Here is a 12310-nt window from a genome sequence, read left to right on the forward strand (position 1 = left end):
AAATAAGCCTATCTTGCAGTTCCCTCCTGATATTTGCACAGAGCTGAAGTGCTTGTGGGGGAGCCTGCTGGGCTCTGTTGTAACTCTTTGACCATTAGCAGAAATTAGTTTTAAATTTAAAATACTGTGATTGCCAGTAAGAATTGGTGTGGACTCAGTTCTCAGGAAATTGCTTTTAAAAACTAGAAAATTTACTTGTAAATATAGAAATTATGGTTTTGAGATTTGATGGATTGGTAGCTCAGGTGATTTTTGCACAGTTTGTATTCACAAGGCAAAAAGGTGGGAAAATATTTAACCTGTGTATATACAAGGTGAAGGGGAAGAGACACACTTAGGATTGTTAACCTGCTGTTGATTTGCCATTGTAACAGCTCCTGCCTGGGAGGTTATAAATAAACTTACTATTGATCTGATGCCTTTGGGAAAGAATTCCTGTCCAGTGTATGACACCGATAAGTCGGCAGCCGCCTGCTCCCGAGTCCCCACGTCACATTTAGCACTTGGCTGTGGGATGGACCCTCGAGGAATGGTTCTGACCCACCTTGTCCCCTCAGCCTGTCCCCCACACCACCCAAACACCCACTTCTCATGGGGTTTTTGCCCCTTCCTGTTGCTGGGCTGTCCCAGTGAAGTCCCTAAAACGCTGCCCTTTCTCCTCTGTCCTGCAGGAAATTTAATCTCCCCGGTAAATGACACCCAGAGCTATTTTGGAGCTGGGCTGCCGAGGGGAAGAGAAGCACGTCAGCGATTTGACTGGAGGAGGACAACCCAGAGGAGGGTCAGAGGGGGGGTGGCACAGCCTAACCCTGGGCAGCAGAGCCACTGCCAGGGGACTTGGGGGGACCTTCTGCTGCACGTCCCTGCCATCGCTGGGGTTTCTGTTTTATTTTCCTGGAGGGGAAAGGGGGGGGGAACCCCAAGCCAACATGGTCTCCCCATGTCCTCTGTTCCCCTCTTCCCTCTTCCCCCTCCTTTCATCTCAGTAGGAATCGGCTCTTTCTTCCTCTGCCCAGAGCTTTGTCCTCCTCAGACTCAGACAAGACTCCAGGTAAGACCAAAAGCTGCAGCTCTAAGGAGAGGTGGATTTGGGGATGCTGATGTCCAGCAGAAAGTGGAGAAGCTGAGGGAGGGGTGAGGTGGTTTTTGTGCCATGCTGGAGGATGTTTTGCCTTATGAAACATATTTGGGGATGGAGCTGAAGGTGGAAGGTAGTAAGCCCATCCTTCCTTTGCTCTGAGCCAAATGTGGATTGTTCTGCTGAATTACTTCTGAACAAAGATCAGCCTTCAGAGGAGAAAAGTGAAAAAAAAAAAAATCAAGTTTTGAGCTATAGACTCAACTTGATGCACTTTGTCCCCAAATCTGAGACAGCACTGAGCATGGAGAGCCTGGAAAACATATGGAGAGGTGGCAGAAAGGAACGTTTTGAAAAGTTTAATTTCCACGGCATAACCTCAGTGCAGCTTTTCTCTTCAGCCAGGATTTTTTTCCCTCTGAGCTCCTCTCTGGTGTCAATATAGATACACTCTGCAACCCCCCACCCTCCTCTCATTTCTCCAAATGGCTCTGAGGGGAGATGGGGAGAGATGGAGCTCGACAGCTGAGGCTATTTTGGGCCCTACAGCTCAATGGGGTGGAGTGACTGTAATGACAATGACGTCCACTTGTTAAAATACAAGGGCTTGGGTTGGAGCCGTGGCTGATTGTCACTGAGGGAATTCTTTGTCCATATGGGAGCTGTGATCCTGCAACTCCCTCGTGTAGGAAATCACATGGGCCAAAACAGGAGCTTTTCTAGCTTTGCAAGTCTTTTTTTTTCTCTGGGATTCTGCCATAGCTGCTTCTCTCCATGGCTATGTGTGAAGCAAAATGTAGTTGGGTGAAATTCATGGTGAAGTTTCTGGATTTACATTGCTTCTTTTCTGTCTCCTGGGTGGAAACCACAGAATTTGTGTCTTTCCTCTCCATTTTTCTCCTTTATTCTCAGCCCCACAGAAGAGGAGTGAGCACAGTGTGCCCAGACTTCCCTGGTGCTTTGGCCTTTTGCCATTTTCAGAGCAGCCTTGGGAAGCTCAGAAAAAATAGAATGAAAAGTGGCTACTGTGGAGTCTTGAGGGGCTGCTTTGTGCAGATTTAGGGGTGGTTTTGTAGCTCCATCAAGGGTGGAATGTGAAGTCCCCACGTTGCAGTAAAACCCAAGAAGGATGAAGTCCTTTCCCTGTGTAGAGTTCCTTGGAGCTGTTGGTGTGTTGATGGGAAATGGTTTCTGCCCAGCTAGTTGAAAGTGGGATGAGTTTTATAAGATAGGTCTGTCTTTGCAGAGAGGAAATTTAGGGTTTAGTGTAACACTAAATTTAGAGTAAGTGTTTTAACCATATAAATCATCTTAAGTGGCTTGACTCTGTCATGGTTTTTATGAAGTGTGTGCTGCTCACGTGGCTGGAAGGTTTCTGACCCTCTTGCCCAGTGATGTGCACAGACCACCTGATTTGTTCTTGCTCCTCGTTGGAATTTTCTAAATTGTTGAACTTTTGTTTGCTACCAATCATTGGGAACATCCAGGTTATTGGTAAGGGATTAATAGGGGGAGTATGAGGGGATGCAGGTCCCTCTGAGGCACTTGGTGAAGGTCAGAACTGCCTTGAGCTTCTCCTTTTTCCTGAGGGCTGCTCGCCATGTTTAACACCGTGTCAGCCCCTGACCTGCCGTGAACTTTCCCTCTACATCTCCTGTGGATTTTGGCTTAGGATGGAGGCTGTGGATGGGAGAGAATGCAGACAAGCCTTACTCTGAGTTGATTTAGAAGCTCCTTGCAAAAGGCTTCATGTGCTGCGGGTCCTCTGTGTCCGACATCTCCAGTGACTGATCCACCACAGAAACTTCTCCCATCTGCTCATCCAGTGACCTTTGGACATGCCAAAATCGGTTCTCCCTCACTGGAGTGGCATTCAGAGTACCCCAGCTAAGCCCTGAGCCCAGCTCCTCGGCCACAGATACTGTTCCTGCTCTGGTGGAATGGGATAAATCCTCCCTCCCTGGATTAGAGCGCTGGCGCAAATCCGCACTGAGCCCTGATTTAGGGATGTCATAGGCAGGCAGCACTGGCTGTGCTGGTGTGCATTTCACCCCCAGAGCTCCCTGTCTGGTGTGATGGCTCTCAGGCACCCACCAGAGCCCGGCTGATGTCACCCACCCTGCAGCTGACACCCAACACTTGTGCTATTCCAAAGCTGTCCATTCCCTGGGAGGCTGCTGGAAGCGAGAGGGCAGCCGGGTTACTGCTGTTTTCCCTCAGCAGAATTTTTAAACATCAAAGGAAACCCAAACTTCCCATTTGACAACTCATCGACTTCCCTTCCCACCCACAGATTCCATTTCCTGATGTTTTTAGATGGAACAATACGAGCAGATAAGTCATGTAAACTACAGTAATAACGGTGCTGCCTTGATTTTTATCTGGAGCTTCTGTTTCAGTGGTGTTCTTTGAAAGCTCAGGATTCAGAGACAGGAGGTTCCCTGTAAATCCTGCCTTTCCTGTCAGGAAAAGGAGTTGAGAGGATTGGAATTTAGAATTGCATAAGAAGTTCAGGAAACATAGACCTCTAAGGCAAGAAAAATACCTCAAATCAACATATTTTTGACTTGGGCAGAGAAAGGGTAAAAAAGGATTGAGGAAATGAGGAAAAAGGGACATGATGGGCCTTAATGTGGTGTTGAGAGAAATTCTGTGGTTCTGATCTGTGTTTGGACCTTGGTGATCCCTGAGGTTTAATTTTGTCCCCAAGGTCTCTGATTTCGCTCCTCATGGCCGCCTTTGTCTGGGGAATATTTTGTGAGATGGATTGCATGGTGCTTTTTGCACTTTGCCCTGAGTCCTGGTGGACAGGATTCTCTTTCTAATCCTTGAAAGGAAAGGCTGGGACAGAGAATAATCTGTTAACCCTGTCCTCTCTCACACAAAGAGAGGTTGCTCTTTTCGTCACAGGTTGCTGACATCTTGGGGGACAATTTACCGTGGGGGGAACCTCTGCCCTCTCAGAGGCTGTTGAAGCCTTTCCAGGTGCAGATCAGCATTAATGAAGCAACATGAAACCAACCCCATCAGCCAGCACTGCACAGTGAATCCCTGGAGGTTGGGATGGAGCCAGGCTGGGAGAGCTGAGGGTGTCCAGGCTGGAGGAGAGAAGCATCCAGGGAGACCTCAAAGCCCCTTCCAAGGCCTAAAGGAGCTCCAGGAGAGCTGGAGAGGGACTGGGGACAAAGGATGGGGTGACAGGATAAAGAGGAGTGGCTTCACACTGCCAGAGGGCAGGGATGGGTTGAATATTAGGAAGAAAATCTTTCCTGTGAGGGTGGTGAGGCCCTGGCACAGAGTGCCTAGAGAAGATGTGGCTGGCCCTGGAAGCCCAAGGTGAGGTTGGATGGGACTTGGAGCAGCCTGGGATAGTGGAAGGTGTCCCTGCCTGTGGCACAGGGATGGAACAGGATGATCTTTAAGGTTGCTTCCAACCCAAACCATTTTGGGATTCAGTGGCACCACCTTCAGGGCTCTCCACCTCCTGATAAGTTCCATTTCTGAGTACTCCAGCAGGAACTGGACAACTCTGGTTGTTCCCACTGCAAGGCACTCACCCCCTTGTCCATGGGCAGCAGGTGCTGGGCAGAGACTGCCAGTGGTGGCACAGGAGTGGGCAGGAGGCCTGGACCAGCTGTACGTTGGCTCCAGGGCAGTGATTTATTTTCATTATCTGTCAGCTCTGTGCAGTCCTGCCTCTTTCCCCAAACACAAACCAGGGAAAATCCAAATGAATAAAGACATAAGCAAAATTATAAATGCCGCCAGTTTGCCTTTGGCGTGCTCAGAAATACCCCAGATGGGAATGTGATCTCTGCTGCAAATGATTAATCACAGAGGGATTACATGGGGAAATATGACACTGGCAAACGTCTGAGATTTATTGGAAAGGGCATTTGCATTGACTAGGTTTATTCATGCTTTGTTGCTGGTCCTGTTGCTTCCAAGGGAGCTGTCCTGGCACTTACACAGAGTTACTATCTTTTTTAAAAAAAGTTTCAGAGTTCCTGAGCTTTTTTGAAGTTTGAACAAACATGTAAATAACTGAAATCAGAGTAATTATTGAGTAAGTTGATTGACAAGTTTTACAGCACAAATATTAAATCTTGTCCTTCCAGTACATTCAAAGGTCTGTCCTCTCCTGGCTCCTAAATCTATTTATCATCATAATCCACTGTAAGGTGTTTTATCCCATTTGAAATTGTATAATGTAATTTATCTTGTGCAGCCTGACTTGTTAGATGTGTTAGATACATCCACAGCCTCATCCTTGCTGTAGGTTAGAATTTCACGCCTCTTGCTGGATTTCATGCTCTCCACACCCATAAAACAAGTTTCCCCCCCTTTTTCAGATGAGGACTAAAGATACAAGAACTAGAGTGTCTTTCTGATAATTATAAAAGCAAGCCAGCAGCAGAGCAAGGAATAAACCCTGGTTTTCTTTCCATGTTAGAAAAATACCTAAAATAATGATGAACATGCACTGTTTTCTTCGATCCCTGGATTTTCTTCTGGCATCCTGGCTGTTCATAATGGTGTAAAAACCTTAGAATGTGAGGGCACATGGTGAAAGCTGCTGGAGCTGTAGGTAAGAGCAGGGAGTGTGGGTTTTCACCCCTCATTAGGAGGTCTGTGGATACAGGATCTTGTCTTGCATGAGGAGAAGTGAGTTGCAAACACCAGATGAGTTTGAGGGAGGCTGGATCTTTGAGGGAGGCCACTGGGAAGAAGAGTCTTGGATGAATTTGCTGCACCAGTTTGGTTCAGGAGCAAAACCAACAGGCATCTGGTGCAGGAGCTTCCCTGTTTTTTGTCTGTTCCTGACTATCAGAGGTACCAGGGAGCAACTGGATTGTGTTTGGGCACAGCTGAGCATGGAAGGGCAGGGAGAGAAGGATGTACTTTAGAAAGAGAGCAGCACTCCTGCTCTGTAAAAGCCAGGCTTTGAGAGTTCTCACCCTGCTCCAACAGAGCAGAACTCTCCTCCAGGTATGGAATGGTGTCCTGGGGTGCAGGTGATGGAAACAACACTCAGGTGGGTTGAGGGAAGCCCCTGGTTGCTGAGAGGTTCCTAAGAAGCTTCTCCTTTGTCTCTGTAGCCACCTCAGTGCTCCAGGTACTTGTCCATGTTATGCAGAGCCCAGTCTGATGGAGAAGTGAAGCAACTCTATTTTTCAGCTCTTTTTGGTGCTATGAAGCTAGAAATAAGTCAGAATGATGCATCTATTAGGCACAATAGGAACCCAGGAAGGGTGAGACATGGCAGTGTCTTCTGAAGGTGAATCCAAGTGCTTTGATGGCACAGCACAGCCCGAAATTCAAGCTCTAATGGCTGGGAAATATTAGGACATGAGCTCTGAGTCTGTGTTTTGATTGTTAACTCTTAGTTAATGCAGTGAAAGGTTCTGCTGGGCTCACCAGAGCTGAGCTGAACCTCAACATCTCCTTCTGAACATTGAAATGGTCCTTCCCCAAATGAGCAGAAGACTCTGATTGTCAATCAATTGGTTTAGTGGAAATTTCCACTGACTTCAGTGCACTTTGGCTCAAGCCTCAGACTCCTCTCTGCCCCTTCTAACCATCCATGCAGCTTCTCTGCTTGCAGCAGCACAAGTGTTTATGGAAAACATGTTTTAAAGCTCAGCTGAGGGCAGAGGTTGGAGGTGGCAAGAGGGTTCAGAGAAGTTCAAACTAATTCACAGATTTCTAGACCAGTTTGAGACCAAGAGAAAAAGAGATCTCTGTATTGAAGGTGGCCACTTAACAGAAAGTCAGTTTGTCTTAGCACTGATGCCTGCAAGTCAGTCATTCTTTACGCTCTTAATATTTACTTTTAGTAAATTTTCCCCATTACTTTTTTCCTCTTCCAGATTTAATGTTTGAAACCTGTTTCTTAATTTTCTAAAGATTTGGGGCAAAATAATGGAATTTGCTCTATACCAGGAAACAAAAGTAATCAAAATTGAATTAGTTTAGAAAGGATGGATCACATCTAAAAGGAAAAGTCTTCAATAGCTTCTTATCATTTTGTCTGTTCTTTGGAGTGGGAGACACAGGATAGGACAGGACATGGTGTATATTTTCTGTTAAATGTAGAAAGATTATATTTGGTTTTGCCTTAGATCTGTGACACAGATGAAGTTTGAAATTTGGCTCAGCAATATCTTGAATGATAATACTGATCACAAAATCATAGAATATCCTGGAAGGGACTCACAAAGACCATTGAGTCCAACTCCTGGCCTTGCTCAGGACAACCCCAAGAATCCCACTCTGTGCCTGAGGCAGTTTTCCAAAAGTTTCTTGAGCTCTCGTAGCAAATACTATTCTGTAATTTTGTGCCACCCCTTTCCCAGAATATAGATTTAATGGCAACTTGTATTTTTCAATCCCCAGCAGCATAAATGGAATGAAATTTGTAATATGTAATTAATTTTCATGCACAATTTGTCATTTACCTCAGCAAGAACATAGTCATATATACACTGTGCACATAATTATTTGTAAGCCCATCCCTGTCTTGATATGAAGAAGTGTGAGGGGAGACAAGAAATTGGAAAAATAAGTGATTTTTTTTCCCAAGGTCATGCAGTAGGTCGACCCAACCTTCACTCCCTGATGCCATCAGTGGTTTGTGCATTAACATAAATTCACTAACAGGAGCTGGAGGAGGATGGAGAGATAGTGATTTAAGAAATTAAAGCAAGGTTTTGGCCTGCTCCTATTGATTTCTGCTGAAGCAGGGTGGGGAGGTGGTGAGAGCACCTGCCATTGGGTGAGAGAGTGGGTGGGTGTGTGGCCAGCAGGGAAGCCAAACTGCTGTAGGATTAAGAAGGATATTTCTGTCTCACCGACTGGGTTTTATTTCCTTTCTGAGTTACAGCACCCAGAGCCCTGGTCCTGCTGTGTGCAGCACTTTGAAGGTGAAAAAGCAGGGATGTGCTCACCTGGAGCAGGACCATTCCTATGGCTCAGACAGGAGCTGCCAGGACAGAGGGATCTGGCATCATGAGGCCAAAGAGGTTAAGCAGCTTGAAGAGAAAGGGTGTACCCAAATCTTGGAAAACCTGGTCTAGAGGGTGGCATCCCTACCCATGGGCAGGGGGTTGGAATGAGATGATTTTCAAGGTCCCTTCCAACCCAAACCATTCTGTGATGGAGGCAATGTCTTGATGGGCAGACACATCTCTCAGTGTCCAGTTTATTCCTTGTGGTTGCAGATCTGTCACACAGCTTTAGTGCAGGTCACTTTGAGTGCCACAGATGAAAGGCATCATCGTGTTCCTTCTTGTATGAGCAGCCCAAAGAGTTCTGTTTTTCCCAAAGGCTCTGTGGGGAAGCGAGCTACCTTACGGAGCAATTTATTAATCTCAAATATAGGAAATCCTCAAGACCAATAACATTCCAAGGCCTTCTCACCCATAATGAGAAGGGCATTGAAAACATGGGGGTTCCAGGTGACAAACACCCTGATACCACAGGAGTGCAGCCATCCTTTGGCCTCTGCCCTGCTCTCTCCTGACACTTTTCTCTGTCCCCCTTTAGGAAGGAAGCCAGGATGGATTACAGCTCGCTCAGCGGGGTCCCACGCTTCCTGACCCGGCCCAAGGCTTTTATGGTGTCTGTAGGGAAGGATGCCACCCTGAGCTGCCAGATCGTTGGGAACCCCATCCCAGTGGTGAGCTGGGAAAAGGATAAACTTCCAGTCCAGTCTGGAGGAAGGTTTAAAACCACGGAGGATGGGGATTTGTACCGGCTGACCATCTACGACCTGAGCCTGGAGGACAGTGGCCAGTACATCTGCCGGGCCAAGAACACCATTGGGGAGGCTTTTGCTGCTGTCAGCATCCAAGTGGGACAGGAGACCACAGTCACGGAGTCAGCTCCTTACTTCATCCAGAAACCTTCTAACATCAAAGTAACCTTGGGAGAAGACGCCATGTTCAAATGCAAAGTCCAGGGCAGCCCTCCCCTCTCGGTGAACTGGGAGAAGGACGGGAGGTACCTGAGGAACAAGGCAGACGCCGGACGCTTCCAGATCGAGTCTGCTGGGGAGTCCAATGCTCTCACCATCCAGTGTGCCCAGCTGGGGGACAGTGGCACCTACACCTGCCGGGCAGAGAACCTCATTGGCTCTGCCAGCGCCTCGGCTGCTCTGGTGGTGGAAACTCACAGCTCCTCCAACAACCCAGGCAGCACCAACCTGGACAGCAGCTGCGGCAAGACGGCCTCCTTGCTGTCCCACCTGCAGAAGAGGCGGGAGGAGATCAGGAAAATGGACATCTCCCACAGCACTCTGGACTCTACCTCCACCCAGTCTTACTCTGCAGTAGAGGGGCTGTCCAGCATTGGCTACAGCCTGTCCAGGGATTATGAGCGGGCGGCGGGACTGACCAAAGGTGCCCGCAACGCCACGTTCGGGGCGCTGACCCGCACGTGCAGCGTCACTGAGGGCAAGCACGCCAAGCTCAGCTGCTACGTGACAGGAGAGCCCAAGCCCGTCATCGTGTGGAAGAAGGACAACGAGGTCATTTCAGAGGGCCGGAGGCACGTCATCTACGAGGATGACCAGGAGAACTTTGTGCTGAAGATCCTCTTCTGCAAGCAGACGGACAACGGGCTGTACACCTGTACAGCATCCAACCTGGCAGGGCAGACCTACAGCTCTGTGCTTGTCACTGTCAAAGGTGAGTGCTAGTGGTTCTCAGCAGGGTGGATGAGCCTGCAAGGACGTGCTCTTGGATTGGGGTGGGGGTTTGAACAAAACTTCTGCCTCCAAACTGCTGTGGGGGAGTGTGTTTAGATGTGAATAAAGTCCTTCTGGTGGAAAGGGCTTGTGCTTTTGGATAGATGACCTGGGGAGAGAGTCCTATTGCTGGTGGTTTTTGGGAAGGGCAGAAAAGAGGTGCCAGGCAGGGGTGGATGATGTAGAACTGGCTGGTTGTGGGGCAGCACAGGTCCTGAGGCTCCCACCAGTCCTGGTTTTACAGTGATGTAAGAGATCCATTCCCATGCTCTGGGTCAGTGACTGCCAATGACCCTCCAGGCTTTAATCACATCTGGGTTTGTGTTCACCATGGGGTTTACTCAGACATGCCATTTGCAGTCGTAGTGGAAACCCTTCCCTACAAGATGAGCGTGTCAGGCTGCCTTGGATCCCCTGGGGGACCCACTCCAACTCTAATTACAGTCCAGCTCAGTTTTCCTGTACAGTGACCCACCAGCAGCCTTGTTCTTGCCAGGCTCTTCAGCCTTCTCCCAGCTTGACTTCCTGGGTAGTCTGTGTTCCTTGAATGCTCCCAGAAAACCTCCCAGGACCAGGATGCCTTTGTTTCCCATAGTCAGTGGTGAAGAACTTGCCTTCAGAGGGTCACTCCACACTTGTGAAGGTCAGACCAAGTTCTTCAGGATGGCAACAAAAGTGTGACACACAGTTTTTACAGAATCCCAGAGTGGTTTGAAGTAGAAGAGGTCTTCAAAATTATCTCATTCCAACCTCCTGCTATGGGCAGGCACAGCTTCCACCAAACCAAGTTGCTCCAACCTGGCCTTGAACAATCCAGGAAGCTCTAAATTTTCCAGCTGCTCTTCCATTTGGCAAGGGGACAGTAGGCAGTCTGCAACCCAGGCAGCACCTGTAAATGAGCTGTCAGAGACAAAGGATTTTGTCACTCCAGTGGTAAAACTGATGATTTTTCACTGGGAACAAAAGAAATTAGAAATTCAAATAAATAGGAATTATCTGTATTTCATACTCATCTTTCAGACTCTCTGGTGTTATTTGATTTTCTGTTTTCCCTTTTTTGGACTTCTCCTTTATATTCAGAGTCTTTCCCATCAGTGGCTCAGTCCCTGTGTCCACCAGTGACACCTGATCCCTGGAGCTCACTGACACTTGTCCCACCCATTGCTGTCCTTTGGAGGTGCTAGTGGCGTGGGGAAGGACATTTGTCCTGTTCCAGAAAGCTGTGATTACCTCCTGAGCTGGGACTCAGAGCTGAAGATCAATCCTGGCCCTTGGGTGGGTGATCACTTTGAGGATGGATCAAGCTCAGTTCCCTGCCCAAGACCTTGCAAAAACAAACACCCCCTGCTCTGCCTGTGCTTATTTCATTCTCATGGCTGCAACCTGTCCCAAAGGAGGTGGGGAAAGGAAGGGAAACAGCCAGTTTGGGAGCAAGCACCATGGGAAAAGGTTATTGATCTTTGTCCATTGTCCAGAGCTGCCTGTGAATCAGGAGGCTGAAGTGGAAATGTTTATGGATTGTTTCTTTTTTACGCTGTACCACGTTTGGCTCCCTGTCCAGGCCAAGGCTGCCATGGAAAATCTACACGTGTTGGCTATAATTAGGCCCTGATAAACGACTCTCCTTTGTGTCAGCAGGAGTTCCTCTCAGCCCTCCCAAGATGGGTCAGAATGATGCAGCAGTGAAAAAAGCTCTTAATTCTGTTGTTTGTGTCACTGGTGATGCCATTGGCTCATCTGCCACAAGGCTTAGGGAGGGAGATCATCTTGCCATGCAAACTTCTCTTTGCTCAGCCATGTAGGAGAGGCTGAATTCTCCAAGCAGCCACCCTTAAAATCATAGAATCGAGATGATTTGGGCTGGGAGGGACCTTAAAGGATATCTGGTTCCAACCCCTTGCCATGGGCAGGGAATGCCACTCACTAGATCAGGTTGCTTGAGATCCTGCTCAAATTGGCCTTGAACACTTCCAGGGATGGGGCATCCATAAAAGACCTCCTATATTCTGTCAGTCTAGGTCCTAGGGATCCAAGAGCCCAACATTTGTGAACACTTTGCTGAGCCTGTGCTGTTAAGATCACTGAGCTGGGGAAAAACAAACAAAAAAAAAGGGTTTTCGAGCTGTTCCTAAATGAGATATAGAGAATCAGACTTAAATCTCAAAGGAAGGCTACAGGGCAGAGAATCACTCTCCTAAATACGGAAAACTGAAGCTTGATTAGATTCAGAAATGTGTCTGGAATGGAGATAAAATCACAATCCACACACTGAGACCTGAGCTGTAAAAGGATTTGGGGAAATTCTTCCCAAGAATAAACCTTTAACAAATCAAGGAGTGGGGAGGATGGGAGGAATATAAATAACCAGCTTGGGTTTCCTGAAGGCTTTGGAGATTTCCCTGGGCCACGTGTAAAGTTGGTGAGAACAGAATTCTCCACCTTGGGCCAAGCTGTGTTCACTGGAGCCCCTGAATAGAGTAACCAGA

At 47.9% G+C, this 12310-nt stretch overlaps 1 protein-coding gene across 1 annotated transcript in view; it reads left to right on the top strand.

Annotated features, from left to right (window-relative positions):
• The first annotated feature begins 852 nt into the window (after positions 1-852).
• OBSCN (obscurin, cytoskeletal calmodulin and titin-interacting RhoGEF) overlaps positions 853-12310 on the top strand; it is a 186969-nt gene continuing 175511 nt past the window's right edge. The window contains exons 1-2 of the mRNA XM_083873333.1: positions 853-1051; positions 8624-9765. Of these exons, the coding sequence (XP_083729459.1) occupies positions 8637-9765 (1129 nt within the window). The 5' untranslated portion in view covers positions 853-1051; positions 8624-8636. The remainder of the gene's footprint in view (positions 1052-8623; positions 9766-12310) is intronic.

The sequence above is a fragment of the Zosterops lateralis genome (assembly GCF_965231275.1).
Source record: "Zosterops lateralis genome assembly, chromosome: 1".
Classification (NCBI taxonomy): Eukaryota; Metazoa; Chordata; class Aves; order Passeriformes; family Zosteropidae; genus Zosterops; species Zosterops lateralis.